Raw genomic sequence first — 20401 nt, 5'->3', positions numbered from 1 at the left:
TACATCCAAGGGGTCTAAATCTCTCCTTCCTCAATGCCCATACCCTTATGATAACTGATCTTCGGGTTACGGCCCCGAATTAGGAAACGATTCAGAACATAGTGCTATATATATATATATATATATTATTATTATTATTATTATTATTATTATTTTCAAAAAATATGAAAATCTTTTTGGAAAAATACATATTCTTGACAGAATGCGTTTTCATTCTTAAAAGAATATGTGTTTTTTTTTGGGGAATAAGACATTCCTAAAGGAATATCAATTGGAAATACATAAATCTAAAAAAAAACAAAGAATAATCTACTAAAAGCTAAAACCAATCTTAGATAATCAATTTCATTCCTGACGAAATTACAAAAAACTAAGCTACATTTATGACGGAATACATCATGGTCATTGTATATTTCAAAAAACTTGAAAGAATTACATAAAAAATTCTAAAGAATATACTAAATATCTAACCATTCTCAAAATAATACATTGATTCTTGAAAGAATATACTTCCAAAAGAATACATTTATTCGTGAAAGAATTACATAAAAAATTCTAAAGATTGAAGATAGAATCATTACTCAACAAGAATGAAATTGCCTTTAGTCATGTTCATATTCCATTCTTATAGAGTCATTTCTTCTATTTATTCTTATAAGGGTAAATTTGTCCAAGATTGGACCCGGTGACAATCATTTTGAAGAATCTACATGGATATGATGTAATAATATTAGAAACCGTATGTTTTTTTTTAATGTTAGTCAGTAAAAAAGATTAAAGATACATTGGACCCAATGACAACCATTTTCCTATCATGGGCGTTTTTCTATTTTAGACTCAACTACAATCAGGGTTGTCCTTTATGATCTCAGTCGTGGCATTTATGTGTTTCTTGGATTGATTGTTGTAATTGCTGCAATAACATTCACAAAATCAAATCATCACAACATATATTTTACTAAACCCAAAATGAAAACCTTGTTTAAGGATAAAAAATCAAACGCTTGGAGGGCATTATCTACAGACTCTGGGATTCTCCAAGGTAAAGCATGTTTGGTTTTTATTCAAAAATAGTCTAATTTTCGTGACAGAATTGACGTAATGAACAACATAAACATTTTATAATTTGAATAAACTAAAACCATTTAAACCCACCAAGGATCATTTTTCAAAACTTAGAAAGATTACGAAAACCATAAAAAGTTAAGTGTTACAACCTTTAAAGACTTTGATTCTCATGCGAGATTGGATGTAGATGAAGTGTGACATTAAGCTCTAAAACAAGCTCTCTATAATGTATCCACTAAAGCAAGAGTATAACCACTAAAAATGTTAGTCTTCATTTGTAAAATGTTGTTCTTAAGCCATTAAGACATATATTAAAATATGCTTAAATAGAAGCAACATTGGAGACTTCATTTCTAGAGCCAAATGCAAGAATAAAAATACAGGAAGAGTGCCCAAATTCTCGGCAATTTGGCAGCCCAAAGAGAGTGGAAAGAGTGAAATAAAACTTAGCCAAAACTAATGTCTCATACCTTTCTTTTATGTACAAAAGCATGGTCAAAAGGCAAGACAATAGAGTAGAAGGTAAGGCTTTCTTATAAGCACGATATAGTGAATAAACAAATGAAAAATCATGTCCCTCCCATGTAGAGAGTAACCTATGATTTTGGCACGCCAAGGAGACAAGTTTCAAGTGCTATTTACTTTATTCACAACTAGCTAGTTATATGGAAACTTAATGGTTACTCAAAGTGATCAAAATGTTGTACACAACATTAATATTCATACCATATGATATTAAGTTAGTTTTGTTCTCTTTTATTATTATTTTCTAAAAACAATAATTCTCAATATGTTGGAAAATATTATTTTCATAAAATAATGTTTTCTCAATTAAATACAAGTGTTGGTATTTATTAATAATCAAAATTACTATAATAAATAATCAATTAGTAGTAACTTGGTATAAGGTGCGACCCTATAAGATCATAAGTTATTAGAAATATCATTCTGTAATGACTCTTGGGCAGACAAGATCTTTTAATGTCCTACTTGCACAAGACTTATCATAGATTGATATAGAAATTAATGATCATCTAACAACATTTCACTGCCACTAGTAACACATAACGAAGAATGTCATTCATCATTATCCAATTCCCAAAAGATCAAATCTTCAATTGATGTATAAGGTAAGTTTATTAGTTATCTCTTTGTTATAAACATCCTATTGAACATGAGACTTGGATCACAATCAATCTCATTTGGTGTTCAAATTAGGGTACCGCGATAAATGTCTAACTCTCAACACATAAGAGGAACAAATACCATCTTGACTACATAAGCCTCTTGTATACTTCACATAATACCTAAAAATGACTTTTATAACTGCCCGTTTAAGGATCCACATCTGACCATATCTAAGCACAACGTTCCCTACACTTAAGACCCACTATGTATCTCAGGTGTTAAGGATACAAAGATAGTACCTTTTAATCAAGTATCACTCATAACAACAATATATGAGGTGATCTTGACGTGGGATCGTTCAGTACTAGTTCTCTAAAAAATACCTATGAATCTTGGTTACAATTACTTGCTTACTTTCATCTGGTGAGAGTCAAACAATCCAATTCATATTAGTCTTACTTCATAATTGCTTCCACAATTATAACCGACTTTGAAATTTTAGAATAATGATATTATTCATGGATTAAACATGTTAATATAGAAAACAACAAATATTGATGTGATAATCACATCCCAATATATAAAAAAAAATATAATAGTCGTTGTGTTAATGCTCCAATATCAAATACTAAATTCACATCAAAATCTCATTTCGATAATAATGAAGTCCTATAGCTGAAGTGTGACCACTCATACTTATCTTAAAGGAAATAACTTTATTAATGGGCCCGACTAAATTTAATTTGGGTGAATCCTATGAATACTATCATGTCCATAGTTGACTTTACTCTAAGTATAGTTAAATATCTTGGAGAATATGATTGTTGTTATGATGTGATATATAATCTCTTAGCTTGATTATGTATACTCTCAAAGTTACAAAATATTTTTAGGTTATCCCTGAATGGAAGGCTTCAACTTAGTTTTTCAATGATCTAGTTCATCCAATCATATTTGATTTCAACTTTTGAAGTAGCAGTGTATTCTTATTTAGTAAATTGTGCAGCTATGTTTTGCTTGGGACTCATTCCAACAAAACTTACTCTTTATTCTGTAATGAAATCATAATCCATTTATAATTCATTATTGTTTTGAAGTTAGCATCTTATGTAGCTCTTTACATAAAGATCCCTTTTTAAACTGATTATTTCATATACATTCTCTTAGTTCTTCTTAAGTACTCTTAGAATGTCCTTATAGTCATCTAATGACTTACCAATGTATCCAATTGGTATCTTATGATATGTTCACAACATAAACATATACCTAGTCTTGTGTATAATATGTCATAAATGATGGATTCATTTGCCAAGAAAACTGAATATAAAACATTTTATCTAGATCAAACCTAGGTGCTAGGTACTTTTGAGGCTAGCTTAAAGTTAGTTCCATATGGCAATGCCAAGAATCCTCCAAAGGAATCTTGTATCTTGATCTCTTTCAAGACATTGTCAATATATGCATAAACATTTTAAAACTTTAACATTCATATTTATCTATCTCCATAGATTTTACATTCCAATAATGTATCTTGTCATTCATAAGTCTTTCATCTTAGAAACATATTCCAAGTCAAGGTGAAAATCCTGACGTGGTTAGTAAACACAAATATTATCTTCATTTTGATATGAAAGTACACCTTGTATTTATCTATTAAAATGATGATTCAAACCTTGATTTTGTTAGAATAACATGGATTAATAAAACCTTCAGGCTAAACTATATAGATATCTTCACGTAGATGTCTATTAAGGAAATCGGTCTTTCTTGAAATCTATTTGCCATATTTCATATTAAAAATATATGGTTAAGGTAAATAATTGTTGGATTAGGTATCTAAGCCAATAACTATATTTGGTATGTATTTGACCCAATACTAGCATGGTCCTTTTGGGTTGCCTTTACCAAAGCAACTTGACTGGATGAATTATCGAGAAAGAGGTTAACTATGATTTATTAATATATCATGTGAATAATATATTAAAAGAGAAATCATATTGTTTAATTAATATTGGTCAAGAATTAATTTAGAATTAATTTAGAATTAATTTTGTGGTCAAAATAGATTAATTAAATCAAGGGGACTGATATTATAATTATATGATAATTGCAAAATGGGCTTAATATACCTATGGATAGGGGTGGAAGAAATCTTATCGATAGCCCATAAGGATTTTGTCCATGATAAGGATTCTGGAAGGATCTTATGGGCTGCTTAGAGCCTAAGCAACCTGATTAGGTCTTTGACTGAAACCCTAGTTCTTCAGCTATATAAGGGACCCCTTGGCATCATATTTTCGGCGACCAGAAACCCTAGAAGGATCTTAGAGCCAATTTTGAGCCTCCTCCTCTCTCTCATATTCTCGAACTTGCTTCTTGGTGTTTGTGATCGATTAGAGGTATAAAACTTGTGATACTAAAACTCTCAAAGGTTAAAGATCAAGCTACATTTGAAAGGTAACATGTTAACTTTGTTTTAGTTATGATTTTCGATTATATGTATTGTAGTTTAGGGTTTAAAAGCTTTGGATGATTATTGCATGTACAATTAGAAAAATTAGATCCAAAGCTTTAGGGTTTGCATGTGCACCATAGGGTTGTTGTTATGCTCAAAACTCATCAGTGGTATCAGAGCCTAGGTTGTTTTTCTATTGTATTTGATGCTATGCTTAATTATTCAAAGCAAAAAGTTTTTCGATTTTGCATCTGCATAGTGACCACGACGTGGCAGCGAGTCAGGATGCAAATTTCGAGTTTTTTGCCCTAATTTGATTTGGATAATTACCATATGTTATTTTGCTAATAAATTTCCGATTTTTTATTATGGTAATTGATATCCTAATCAAACTAGAAGATAATTGTCAATTAATAAGATAATTAAAAGTTTATATGAGAAAATTAATTATTTGTATTTTTGATTTGAATTATCTTTCCTTAAAGAAAGATTAGGTCGAATTTTGTGATAAATATTAATTATATGATTATTTTATTATTTTTCAAATTTGATGTAAAAGATATTTTGAAAAGTTTCAAAATTTGCCCTCAAGTTTTGGAATTTAAATTTTAATTAAAAATTTTTAATTTTGAAATATTTAAATTCTAAACCCTAGAGTTTTACAAGTTTAAAATTCAACTCTTATATTATTATAATATTAAAAGATTAATAATTATATATATGTATAAGACGAGTCAGTCTTAGCGTTAGTAGACCTCATTCACGAAGCTGTTCTATAAGGGGTGTTTAAGGAAGCGACCTATAATATGACCGCCATTGGGTATCCACTCTTACCCACCACAGTCTTGACTAGTGGAGGGTCGTTAGACGAATAGGTAGGATATGACAACTGATTCCTCATTAATAAGTATAATGATCTATAAAGTAACTAAGTGTTTTTATAAATTCCCAATCTTAGTTACTTTAGGAAAAATGTGAAAATGTATGCTATTCCTTGAAATTACACTTTGCACCTTGCCCAGTCGTTAGTGGAGCGTGTGTGGTTAACCGATACACTAATTTGGGACTAGCAAGGGTGGAAAAGGGTAGCTCGATTTTTATAATAGATCAATGGAGCGTGTTTGGTTAATCGGCACATTGATTATGTGATAAATGAAATCGAGAGTACCAAGCACATTTGCATGGTTATTCATATCTTGTTTGTGATCCTCGGTATCCTAGTCACAAATTTGAAGGGCATAATCGAGATTTAAACCAACCATTGAAAAGTTCAATGAATCTCAAAAGAAACTAGGAATTTCAATTCATTTAAAACTTAAAATCTTTTTCGTTTTTCATGGTGGAAATTGGTAAATTGTCATTTACCTACCTTCAAATTATTTGCAATTAGATTAAGACATCCCTCTTCTGAATTGTAAATAATTGTGTTGGGTCCCAACCCTAATTTTTCATTTAGGTGTTAAATTGGGGATTCTTATCTAATCTAAACTTTATCTCTTTTCTTTTTCGGACGTCTACTTCAAACAACAACACTTCTGGTTCAACCCCTTCTGGCTTATTCTTACTCATGAACTTGTGTGGGAGGGTGATATTTGATGGATTCAATTTTAATGATTGGATTCGCAACATTCGCATGGTCACCCGTTACGAGGACAAAGAGTATGTTCTCGACAAGGAGCTGAATGAGATTGAACACAACACTGCTACTCCCGAGGAAATTGCTGCGTACGAAATTCATGAGAGGGATGCTATGAAGGTTCATTGCATCATGCTCGCAACAATGACTGCTGAACTCCAAAAGTCCTACGAGGACTACTATCCATTCGAGATGCACCAAGATTTAATGGAAAGGTACCATCAAAGTGCTAGGTAGGAAAGGTACGAGATCATCGTTGCGATGATTACTACCAAAATGAAGGATGATGAGTCCATCACGGCCCACTTGCAGAAAATGCAAAGGTTTGTGGACCGCTTGCTGAATTTGAATGTCAACTTTGATGAGGAGCTGGCCATATATATCATTCTACACTTGTTGCCTCCTTGTTACGACCACTTTCGTATGACCTATCATATGAACAAGGAGGAGGTCACTCTGAGCAAGCTTCAAGGCCTCCTAAGGACCGGTGAGAGTAGTCTAAAAGGCAAATCTATTGCATCTACTCCTACTGCTACTTCCCTTGTCTTGGCTATTGGTCAAGGGAAAGAGAAGAAGAGGAAGTCTCCTTCTAAGAGCCACAAGGGAAAGTCCCATGATGGATCATCTTCTAGTGGGACCAAAGTTGGCTATGTTGTTCCCTGTACCAACCCAAAGGAAGCAGAGTGCTTCTACTGCCATGAGAAAGGGCATTAGAAATGAAGCTGCCCGAAGTATCTGCAAGATATCAAGGATGGGAAGATAAAGCCCACCTTCGCAGGTATTTACACTATTCAATCTAATAACTCATCGCATTATATGTCTTGGGTCCTCGATACAGGATGTGGTTTTCACATTTGTTCTGATTTGTAGGGTCTAAGAAGAAGTAGGCATGTGGAGCATGGGAAGATAAACTTGATCATGGGGAATAGGAAAGCGTCGTCTGTCACCAAGATTGGAGTTTACTCTTTAGTGCTTAGTAGTGGGTTAGGTTTAGATTTGAATAATTGTTAGTACTCGTCAGAAATAACATGAAAGATTATTTATTTTCATGGTTTGTATAAACAAGGTTTTAGATTTTCGTTTAATAATGAAATTGGTTCTATTAATGCTTTCTTGAATGGTACTTTCATTTTTGAAGCATTGCCTTGTAATGGAATATATGAAATCGTGATGGTTGTAGACAACTTAGGAAATCATGTGTTGCACATCGATTCGTCCAATGGTTTGGACAAAGCATGCTTGTGGCATTGTCGTCTTGGACATGTCAACAAGAAGTGCATAGCCTAACTCTAAAAGGATGGAGTCTTGGAGTCATTTGACCTTAGGTCCGATGACACGTGCGAATCTTGTTTACTTGGAAAGATGACCAAGTCACCCTTCACTGGAACTTGTGAAAGGGGTGAGGGTTTATTGGATCTCATACATACCGATGGATGTGGGCCCTTTAGATCCACAACGAGGGATGCAAACCGCTTCTATGTGACTTTTACCGATAATTATAGCAGATATGGATATATCTACTTAATCAAGCATAAGTTAGAAAGATTTGAAAGGTTCAAAGAGTTTAAGGAAGAAATGGAGAATCACCTGGGCAGGAAGATAAAGCTGCTCCGATCCGATCAAGGTGGTGAGTATCTTAGTACCAAGCTCCACAACTACCTCAAGGAATGCGGAATTGTTTCGCAATTGACACCATCTAGGACACCACAATAGAATAGTGTGGCTGAGAGGCGCAGTCGAACCTTGTTGGACATGGTTCGTTCCATGATAAGTCGAGCTTCGTTACCTATCTCATTCTGGGGGTATGCCTTAGAGACTGCCGCCCACATCCTTAATCTAGTCCCAACTAAGAAGGTTGCCAAAACACCTCATGAGATGTGGACAGGAAAAGTTCCCTCGTTGACACATATCAAGGTTTGGGGATGCGAGGCTTTCTTAATACGAGAGACTCATAAAAAGCTCGAGCCTCGTAGTGAGCGGTGTATTTTCATCGGCTATCTATATAAGTCCTTTGGATATCTCTTCTATAGACCGAGTGACAATGTTGTCTTCGTTGCGAGGATAAGAGTTTTCCGAAAGAGAGAAGTCATATGCCAAGAGGACAGTGGGAGGCAAATTGATCCTGAAGAGCTTCAAGAATCAAGCGATGAAGGAACCTCTAACACCGGCGCTCAACCCAAGGAGGAAACTCTTGTTGAACCAATTGACGAGTCGTTACCTCTTAGACGTTCCGGTAGAGTTAGTGTTCCACCCGTATTATATGGTTTCCATATAACTGCTGAGGTTGATACGTTTATTAGTGATAATACACTATTAAATTTGGATGAACCTAATACAAGGAAGCCATGGCAGACCCGAAGTCTGAAAAATGGAAAGAGGCTATGGACAACGAGATTCAATCCATGTATGACAATCAAGTTTGGAACTTGGTTGACAATGTACCAGGTCATAAGACGGTCGGGTGTAAGTGGATCTCCAAGAAGAAGACCAGCATGGATGGGAAAGTACACACATATAAGGCGTGATTGGTTGTGAAGGGCTTTACTCAAACTTCCTGAATTGACTATGATGAGACCTTCTCACTAGTAGCGAATATTAAATCTATAAGGGTTATGCTAGCCATAGCTGCATTTGATGATTATGAAATATGTCAGATGGATGTCTAAACCACTTTCCTAAATGGAAAGTTGGTTAAAGATGTTAACATGAGTCAACCAGAGGGTTTTGTCGATGCAAAGTACCCTAATAAAGTGTGTAAGCTTGATAAATCCATTTATGGATTGAAATAAGCGTCTCGCAGATGGAATCTTTGTTTCGATGAGAAATTCAAAGAGTTTGGTTTTTCGAGAAGCGAGGATGAGTCCTACGTATATGTCAAAGCCAATGGGAGTATAGTTAGCTTTCTCGTATTATATGTAGATGACATAGTGCTGATAGGAAACAACGTCCCAACCTTGCAGGAGGTTAAGTCCTGGCTAGGGAAGTGTTTTGCTATGAAGGACCTCGGAGAAGGTGCTTATATTCTAGGGATAAGGATATTGAGAAATAGGAGTAAAAGACTAACAGGACTTATTCAAAGTACTTACTTGGATAAAGTGTTGAAACTTTTCAGCATGGAGAATTCCAAGAAAGGGGAGTTACCAATCCAAAGCAATACCAAGTTGAGTAAGAATCAAAGCCCGACTACCGAAGCCGAGATAGAAGAAATGAGTCAACTACCTTATGATTTTGCTGTTTGGTCGATCATGTATGCTATGATGTGTACTCGCCCTGATGTGGCCTTCGCTTTGAGCATGGTCAACAGATATCAAGGGAAACCTGGTAGAGCACATTGGACTGTAGTAAAGAACATTCTTAAGTACCTACGAAGGACTAAGGAATGGTTCCTTATCCTCGGTGGGAGTGATGACTTGAGAGTGCAAGGGTATAGTGACGCCAGCTTTCAGACCGACCGAGATAATTTCTGCTCTCATTCAGGCTGGGTCTTTACCCTGAATGGAGGAGCAGTGACTTAGAAAAGTTCTAAGCAGGAGACCGTAGCTAATTCAACATGCGAATCAGAGTACACAGCAGCGAGTAAAGCGTCAAAGGAGGCAATATGGCTAAAGAACTTCATCGGATACCTTGGAGTTGTGCCGACCATAAACGAGCTTATAGAAATTTTCTATGACAACGAGGGTGCGGTTGCCTTAACCAAGGAACCGAGGGATCATGGTAGATCCAAGCACATCGACATAAAATATTACTTTATTAGACATCAGGTAGAAGAGGGACTCCTCGTAGTGAAGAGGGTATCGTCAGAGGATAACCCAATAGATCCCCTTACGAAGGGACTGAGTAGGGTTAAGCATTTGCTACATGCTAAGTGTATTGGGCTGAAGGATGATGTTAGTTTAAGTGATTATATAGCTTTTGGAAACTTGTAATAGATAAATTGTAATTAACATTTGATGATTAAATAAAGGAGTTTTATTTATAAGTAAAGTTACTATATTGTGTTAATTGTTTACTATTGTTTCACTTTGCATGTTTTGACTTCCTAAATAATAAGATTATTTAAACTATCCACATTCGATCATACATTGGAAGTAAGTATGAAAGAAGACTGTCATGAATTGGCTTCTAGATTGTCTAAGCGTTTAGACATGGCAAAGGTTTGTTGCAACGTTCATGAGTGCTCCTGAAATAAGATTTGAGTATTGGATTAAACCCACGCTCACATGAATCACTTCATGGAATTTAATCACGAGTGATTGTGAGACGATAATATCATATAATCTTTAAACCTAGATATATGAGTTGTTGTTTACGAGTTGCTTGTGCATTGATAATGCATAAACGCATCAATAACTTGATGTTATAAAACGTATTGTTGTGTACGATTTGATGAATAAATAGTACAAACATATAAGTTGAAGTTTATCTGTTCCTTTTATCCTAAGAGGTTAAAAGCGATATCTTAGGCCCCTTGATGATTTGGTTTGACTTATGTGTCGGGCCCGGTCAGGACTAAGTTGATGTGTTCAATTAAGTTTTATGTCAAACAAATCGGAAATCGGGAAACAAAATTTTGGGCAATAAGTATGACTATGTTCCATGTATTTTGTCCACACGATATCTTGAGAATGGAGGACTATACGATCCCTTATCTAAAGGACGTGTCAGAGTTCGACAACAGCTTTCTAGAGCTACGATTGCTAATCAGATTTTGAATTCGTACTTGCATTTATAGTTATTAGACTTATCGAAGTGGGAGACTGTTGGATTAGGTGTCTAAGACCATAACTATATTTGGTATGTACTTGACTCGATAGTAGCATGGTCCTTTTAGGATGCCTTCACCAAAGCAACTTGACTAGATGAATTACGGAGAAAGAGGTTAATTATGAGTTATTAATATATTATGTGAATAATATATTAAAAGAGAAATCATATTGTTTAATTAATATTAGTCAAGAATTAATTTAGAATTAATTTTGTGGTTAAAAGAGATTAATGAAATCAAGGGGACTGATATTGTAATTATGTGATAATTGCAAAATGGGCTGGAGATCCCTATGGATGGGGGTGGCGAAATCTTATGGATAAAACATAAGGAATTTGTCCATGATAAGGATTCTGGAAGGATCTTATGGGCTGCTTAGAGCCTAAGCAACCAGATTAGGTCTTTGATTGAAACCGTAGTTCTTCAGCTATATAAGGGACCCCTTGGCATCATATTTTCGGCGAACAAAAACCCTAGAAGGATCTTAGAGCTGATTTTGATCCTCCTCCTCCTCCTCTTCCTCTCTCTCTCTCTCTCTCATATTCTCCAAGTTGCTTCTTGGTGTTTGTGATTGATTAGAGGTATTACACTTGTGATACTAAAGCTCTCAAAGGTTAAAGATCAAGCTACAATTGAAAGGTAACATCCTAACTTTGTTTTAGTTATGATTTTCGATATATGTATGCTAGTTTAGGGTTTACATGCTTTGGATGATTATTACATGTACAATTAGAAAAACTAGATCCAAAGCTTTAGGGTTTGCATGTGCACCATAGGATTGTTGTTATGCTCAAAACCCATCAATAATATCCTTGTTGATCTAATCATAGCTATATATGAAAAAGTTTGATCATAGTCAATGTCATGAGTATGATAAGGATCACTGTCAATGAAACGAGTATGAGGAAATCCTTATATATATATATATATATATATATATATATATATATATATATATATATGTATTGTTTCTAAAAGAATCTCTTACTGCTTCTAACCTTGCTATAGAGAGGAAGATTAATCAAACCCATACTTGATTATTAGACATGGATTACATCTCCGTGTTTATGACTCTTAGTCATTAATCTGATTCGAGATCTGAAATAACATTTTGGTTGTTGATGGATTTGTCGGAAATCATCAAGTAAATTCCTCAATGAGAGATTCCACATTTCTCAAGTCATAGATGATTTCTGCCAATAATGTAAACAATTTGTGTTTATGAATAGCTATTATTCATGTTTAACAATTTCTTGTTAAAACTAGTGCCAACATTAGCTACATCAAGCTATGGTTCTTGAGCTGCTTCAAGTTACACGTGCATCCCACTTGCCTAGTCATTAGAATCTTGCTTTCTGTTAACTCAACTTTCAGATGAATAATAGAACTTATTCTAGGTGGGTTTGTATATAATTATCTAAATAACCTTTTAGATTATTCTACAAATATGTATTTAGTAGATTTTAGGATAATAAGCTTTAGTCTAACAACATATACTTCCAATCCTCAAAACATTAAGTAGTATAAGGAAGGACCCTTTCCATACAAAATCTTATAAAGTGTTTTTATCTACTTATTAAATGGTGTTTGTATTCAAGATACAATTAATAGTGATTGAAGTATAATCCTAAGAGAATAAAGGTGAATATTTCTACCGATTTAAAAGTAAACGATATCAAGTAAAGTTTAATTCATCCTTTATTATAAGGCTTTAGATGGTATTACTGGATTGTATCTCAAATTTATATTTGAAAACTTCAACCAAGATTTTACAATTATGTTTTAACATGTAAAATATAATTACAACGACTATAGTTGTTAACAAAGTTTATTTGATATTTATTGCTAGATCTTAGACATTCATTAGAAATGAAGTCATACATCACAAAGTATAGTTCCTTAATAATTATTTTCTGTACAGTTTAATGAAAACATCATTAGGAATCTTTCATATATAAATAAAATCCACATATGTCAAATAAACTACATTATTTGCCTTCAAAGATCCCTTTCTTGAAGTTAGAATATGTGTATTTCATTTATATATATGTGACACATGTTTTCATGACATGAACTATTACGAGACATGTAATGACCTAAGAACCTCATACTATGAGTTAAAGTATGTGTTTGGTATAGCTATGGCTTGAGGTGAGCTTAAAACAATGAACTGATGATAATTTAGTGATACAATACATGGATTCTTGTATTTATTATGTTGTATCGGAAAATAAGTAGAGTTGAACCAGGAAATTATGAGAGAAAATAATAGTTCACTCTGAAACAGTTTCGTGGATATAAAGTTTTTCAAAAATAGAGTCCATATGAGAAAGCTACGACTATTTGAAGTTGAGATGAAAGTAGGTTGCTATTTTGAGAAATTCAATGAAAGTCAAAGTTAACTTTTGATCATCACAACGTGAGGGTATAATACTCATGACGTGACAATGAGTGGGTCAGCATTGCACGTGTCAACCAGAGAGTGACACGTGGCGAAACAGAATCTATTCAAGCTTCACGACGTAACAGTAGATGTGTCATGACGTCAAATGAGACATGTCAACAGGACACTTAGCAAGAGAGGGTAATACGTGGCGAAATTGGTGTTCATCCGATTGTCACGGTGTGACACATATATGGTCACGACGTGACCACTGTAGGGTATAAATATATGACTCGTAAGTCATTTGAATGGTTATTGACATACACGATCGGGAAAGAGGCTCGGGAGGTGTTCCGGGAAATCATTACCGCTGTAACATACTAGTATACGAGAGTACGTGAGTCGATTTACGGGATCAATAGAGGTATATTTTATCCTGTTTTACGTAAATACGTTTATGTGATACTAGTAAAGAGTCGTTAGTCCCAAGTATATGTTACGGGATTTCGAGATATGGTGCTATTACGAACCTGGTAAATTGTTAAATGTTAAACCGGTCATTATGAGTTAAATGCCCTAATTTATCATGTTTCTTAGCTCTGCTTATGCCTCCACCACTTATAATTTTTCAACAAAAATTACATATAAATCTCTTTGTTTCCTTTATCATTAAAGGCTAGACTAGAGTTATATGTTCTCATGTTTTATCCAACTCCGTTCTTACATTTGATTGATCGGAAGATTGGGATTGATATTGATGTTGTGTTTCCATTGGTATTTTGACTTTAGATTCCAATATTGAACGATATTATAAAGTCATAGATTAACTTCAAAATCAGAAACACAGGAACAATGTAACATAAGTCTATAATAAAAAAAAATTACAATCCAACATAGCCGAAACAAAACTGAAATTAAAATTAAGAAATCAAATTGAGTAAGCAAACAAAAATTGAACTTGCCATGATTATGTATTGAACTTAAATTGAAAAACTAAGCAGAAGATTTCACTATTTCAGTACTTGTTCTTGAACTCAAAAAGACAAACACGTGATCGATGCTTACTGGTGGCATGTGGTTGTTGAAGACGCCGCATGTGGGTTGTGGTTGTGGAGGACGAGGTAATGGTCGACAGCAATATAAGACTTGGGAGACGCGATCTATTATTGATTACGTCTATCATAGAATTCGGCGTGCTGCTCCTGCTGCGTAACATTGAGTCCAACTGTGTCGTAGGCCATAGTAGTGGGCAAAAACATTGGTCCATACTCTATATTTTGGCCCAAACTTTAGTCCAACACCTATCTTCCCCGCTTTTGCCCGGTTCAGTGCACCGGTTCAACCGGATGTTCACGAAACCAGCCGGATTTTAGCATAAAACCATAACTTATTAAACCGGTCACTCATCCAATAAATCACATGTAGTTGCAACTCATTCATTGGATGAGTGAGTATGTAAATCTTAAGAACAATCATATTTTAATTCTTAACAAAGTTGCATTAACATAATCAACTATATTAACACCGATCAGAAAGCACGCAATAAAAAAGGTATATCTCATATAATTTACATGGTCTTTTCTGCTCAATTTTTCAATAATTGTTTCGTATCTTAAAAAAGAAAATCTACCAACACTGATCAGTCTCCCATCGCCGGGAGGTGTACACACCCCGCCTCTTTCCGCCGGCCGTGAACGACCCCGAACGCCGTCCTAATCCCGTGTTCAACTTCATATCATACATCGCTCGCTCCGCAGGATCATATAACGTGGCATAAGCATTGTGAATCTCGATAAAGTTTCCATTGTGATCATGTTGCTTCAGATCCGAAGTATCAGGATGGTAAATCTTCGCTAAACTGCGATATGCAGCCTTGATCTCGATAGGCGTGGCGTTACGTTTGACTCTTAGGACTTCGTATAAACTGGAACATCTTCTGCACGTCGAATCAACGACCTGGTCTGCCTCTGTTGCATGAAGCAAGGCCTTACAAGTACAACCCTTGTGACATCGGAAATGCACTTTTCCGGTTGAAACAACCGGTGATAACCGCGCATCATTCATGAATCCGAGAGACGTTCCTCTGATCGGGGTAGTGAGGCTGCCAATCATACCGACGGAGATCACTTTACTGATAGAAATCGAAGAATAGTGTAGGGTTTTAGGGTTCAGAGTTTCAAGAATGGTTTGAATCAATTTAAGACTTTCGCAGGGTGTTGTTATTTATACAAAAGGACAACGGTCAGCAGCGGGTCTCTTTCTCACTTTCTGGTTGCGTGCTGTGGGACTTGATGGAGTCGCCAGCCGTTTCTTCCGGCTGTATGTTTAGGGTTGTTGTTTCTAGAAGATTGTGACAGTACCAGTGAGCCGAGCCGCGTAAAAGAGCCAGGCTTTCGACGTGGGTCCATAGCTTTTGGTGCACCAGAATAGGTAAGTTCTTCTAGAAAGCGTGAAGACTTTCTTTCACTTTTTAATAAAAGATGCTTAGAAGTCAACTTCATTTTTCCCATTTTTTCAGCTAAGTTCCAACATGGTAATGTTTTTGATATTTTCCTATCGGTGTGCACTTGAATATATATACTGTGACCAAGACCAAACCATAGTCACAATCAACTAAATTGTTTTCTACGAAACGAGGTGCATCAAAAAGTTGAACTTTATGGGATTTGAACTTAAGAATATTTTATTTTAATAGTGTTTAAATACTAAGGACCACTAATGCACTTTGAAGGTGGTACACAAATTCAACTATTTATCAAATTAAAACCCCAAATGGGAATAAACCAACCTATATTCACTAAGTATATACAAAGTATGGTATTTCTAGAACTTTTGATAAAGCAGAATTCGGTAAATGTATACAATGGTATCGCCAATGATTTGTGTTTATTCAGACTTCGATAAAATATGAGATTTTTCAGCTGTAAAGCTCTTAAAAAACAATAGTAGACAAATCCAAGTTAGTGACTAGAATGATATGGTCACTGTAGAGGAGTAGTTACTAAAATGATTTAGTAACCAAAGTTTTGGTGTTTACTTTTCGTCACTAGGTCGGTCAATAAAATTATTATAGACCAAAATGTATAAGTGGTCACTAAATAGTAACTAAAGTATATAGTGAGTGGTCACTATATGAGACGATTCATTATATCACTAACTGTAGTCGTTATTCAATAAACGTTGTCACTATTTTATCCGATTGTATAGTGACCATAAGGCTGTGGGGAGTAGTCACCACCAACCCAACGGAAAAGTAGTACAACCTCTGCACCACATCACCTTCACCACTAACTCACTCAACGTAGGAAATGGTTACCACTAACAACATTTACTTTTTTATTTTTTTTAACATTATATTAAATAAATAACATAATTTATAAAATACATAACTTTTTTTTTTTTTTTATCTTTTATGACTAAATTAGATAAAAACAAAATTTAAAATATAATAAAATATTTTATATTAATTAAAACCACGTTACATAATTTAAAAAATAGAAAATTAAACCTAAATTACTAGAAAAACATAAAAACACATAGAAAATTAAAACTAAAATACTAAAAAAACATAAAAATAACTTAGAAAATTAAACCTAAATTACTAAAAAAACATCGTATCTAGTTGCGATATTGGTCGAGAACTTCTTGTTGAATTTTCAAAAACACCCTTAAATTTTTTGGGTCGAGATTTGGTTGTGGCACCGTGTTTATGATTTGAAGATTGGTGAGTGTCAAAACTCGCCGGCGTTGTTCCTCCGTAGAATCAATTTTTTTTTCTAAAAAATGAAGAGTTTTCTCGATTTTCTCCGCTAGTACGTCCTCGTTGGTTGACTTTCCGCTAGACGAAGCCCCCTTTCTCGCTTTGTCCCTTCCCGGTGGTTGACGAAGATGGACGTCCGATGGACCCTCCCCCTCGCTGGCGTCAAACCCATTATTGAGGTCGAGGTTAGCACCGATGTCCGACTCAGACGTTCTCGACCTTTTGTTGGAATCGATGGTAGATCACGAATGCATCGTTTTCGGATAAATGACCCATTTTGGGCCATTGCGACAAACTTCCCACACTTTTTGGTTGCCAAAAGGTTTACCATTGTTGGTAATTTTGTATTGGTGCAACGCCGTTGATAAAATGTCGAAATCATTGCTACCACTTCGATGCATATTTTTTAGATTGTCAAATACACCGTTAAATTTGGTACAAGCCGCTCTAAGGTCACGCCATTTAGCATTGACCGAGTTGTATGTTCGGCTCGTTTGCCTTCCTAATAACGCGTGGAAGTGGTCTAAAACACAATTCCAAAAGCTTTGACCCGATTGTGCGTTGCCGACACTCCCATCTTGTGATATGAAAATCCAAGCTTTAGCTAAAGCTGCCTCTTCCTCCTCGGTCCATTGGGTATTTTTCTTTTTTGTTGAATCTTTTGATTTTTTTTGCCTTCTACGACTTGGTTGTGTTTCTTGAACCCGTTCGTCGTCGTCTTCAACGTCGAGGTTTACAGGTTGAGATTGAGATAATGGAACTTGAGATGGCTGTGAAGTTTGTTGACGTTGGGAAGTTTGGGGCTAAAATTGCAGAGGAGGTTGTTGTTGAAAGACTTGAAATTGGGATTGAACAAATTGTGGTGGTTTAATATTGGTAGTAGTGTGAGTGGTATGAAAGATTGGTGAATAGAGGTTGTTGTGCAACGGGGGATGATAACAATTGCATATAGCCAATATTTGCTAGCAGAACATTTGGAGTGTTTGGGGTGTTCGGGGTAGGTGGGGTATTTTGGTTTGGATCCATGGAAGAAAGAATAATTTTTTGGTAGTGTATATGTTTGTGTTAAAAAATTGTGGTGTGTGTGTTTGAAATGAAAAAAAGGTTGACATATATAGAGAAGGTATGGTAAATAATTAATTATTATTATTATTATTATTTTTACAAACGGTCAAATACAACAACGATCAAAAAGTGGAGTAGCCAATCAAATCGCATGTCTTCTCTCATCTCCGTGAAGACGCCAAGCCCAACCTACCGGAGTTGGGGGCGGTGTTCACGCGTCTTGTAGGCTGACACGTCGGCCTCCACGTGTGTTCCAGCCTCCCACTCCGGTAGCCTAATAAAAAACTAATTGGTTTTGGTTACCGTATTAATGACTATTGCAACAAAAAGTATGGTCAATACTTATTTATTGTTAAAGACCCAAAAAACATCATCACTAATTAGGGGATCATGTGAAAAGACGATAAGGCTATCAAGTGTGGTCACAACCAATCAGACTTAAGGGCGGTGTTCACGTGTGGATAAAGATGCCACATTGGATCTCACACATGCTGATCCAAATAGCCTAACAGCTAGCTTGAATTGCTATAAATTAAAACCTATTTAATTTTACACTGATAACAAGAATATTCACGACAACTTCACTTCAAACCTCCGCTAAACAAGTTTTTCAAAAAAAAAAATATATATTGAAGAAGTTTTAATATAGTAAAAATCTTAAAACCCATCGACATATGACAATTCTTGTCTAAACTTATTAACAAGATGCATGACTTCTTAGTCTATCCTCGATGGACGTATTTGTAACCACCTCGATGGATGCACCTGCAACCTCCGTAATAAGACTAGAGGGAGTGGACACGGTTTCAACCGCGGTTCCGTCACATCACCATCCCCTCATTGCGGTTTCTACCACACATTCTCTCTCTTCACCCAAATACTACCGCATTCCCCATTCTCTCTCTCCTTTCTCAACCAATCATTTTCTTTATTTTCTTCTTTCTTTTTTCCCTCCTAACCATTCTCTCACTCTCTTGCTGTGGTATCTGAAGAGAATTGTTATTGAGATTTAGAATGTAATCATGATTGTATGAATGAAAAGTAAGAACATAGAAAGTAAATATTAATCAGATCTTATATTGATGAAGAACTGATTACAAAATAAGCAGAGAGAAATTGCGAATGATTAATGAATCACTCGTGCATTCGATTTCTCTACTTCTAACCTCAGTCCCTAATTATAGGAAACCTGAGTGTACAAAAAATATACTAAGTCCTGAACTATACGCTTCGCACAAATGAAGACTTAGTAAAATAACTAACATGCGAAACTAAAGAAACAAACATTTTGACTTTTACAACATCTAGTCTCTACAATCTCCCCCTTTGTAAACAGTCGAAACTATTCAGTTTGTGAGATGCTGAATAGCTGAGTGCATTGTTCTTCTAATTTCTGAATACCAAATGATTATCTTTTTAAGCTCTTTCCTGTCTCCATCATTATTCTTCATGCAATTATTCATACGAACAATGAAATTCGTATATTGCGAAGTGGTGTATCTTTCAATCTCTGAGACTTTGAACAAAAACTTCTTAGGCTTCCCCTTCGTATCTTTTCCTGCGAAAACCATGCCAAAAGGTTTAAGGCATATTTCTCCATCCGCATACTTCTTTAACTCTGTTTGAGGCAAGGTTAATTCCCAAGAAACTGTAACTTTTCTTCCAAGACCTGATGCAAGTTCTTCATCAGTCAATGCCAAGCAATCATAGTAGTTATCTATGAATATCTTGATATGTGCGAAACCGAATCTGAACACATCAGTATCATATCCTTTCAGCTTGTTTTCTTCCATGTCTTTAAGAATAGATGCCACTTGAATGAGATCATTTAGATTCATCAAGGGAAAATTAGCTATGGTCAAATCAAATGCCTTGTTGTCTGCATGAACCACGAAATATCGAAAGTTTTGAAGCATGTTCTCGAACATAACATCCTTCTTCATTGTCAGAACTTTCTTGATTTTCATTAAAGACCAAACTTCCTCTTGATCCTTCGCAAGTACAACATGAAATATGATATTCAAGTAAGTGTATTCATCAGCATTTTCAAAATTTTCACTTATCTTGTACTGCGTCGTAATAAACATCATTTTGTTTATTGGAAAATCAAGTTGGCTTCTGTCTGAGTTTGCAACATCATA

At 35.1% G+C, this 20401-nt stretch overlaps 1 protein-coding gene across 1 annotated transcript; it reads right to left on the bottom strand.

The window, feature by feature from the left end:
• Nucleotides 1-15061: 15061 nt before the first annotated feature.
• LOC145076189 (Chaperone DnaJ-domain superfamily protein) lies at nucleotides 15062-15499 on the bottom strand. The gene has a single exon (XM_079022152.1). It carries the CDS (start codon nucleotides 15497-15499, stop codon nucleotides 15062-15064), a length of 438 nt encoding a protein of 145 aa, XP_078878278.1.
• Nucleotides 15500-20401: the final 4902 nt, after the last annotated feature.

This window comes from Lactuca serriola, chromosome 9, assembly GCF_051521515.1.
Source record: "Lactuca serriola cultivar US96UC23 chromosome 9, Lser_US96UC23_V15, whole genome shotgun sequence".
NCBI classification, from domain to species: domain Eukaryota; kingdom Viridiplantae; phylum Streptophyta; class Magnoliopsida; order Asterales; family Asteraceae; genus Lactuca; species Lactuca serriola.
The sequence above is the reverse complement of the archived record's forward strand: the minus strand, read 5'-3'. Positions and strand labels throughout refer to the sequence as shown.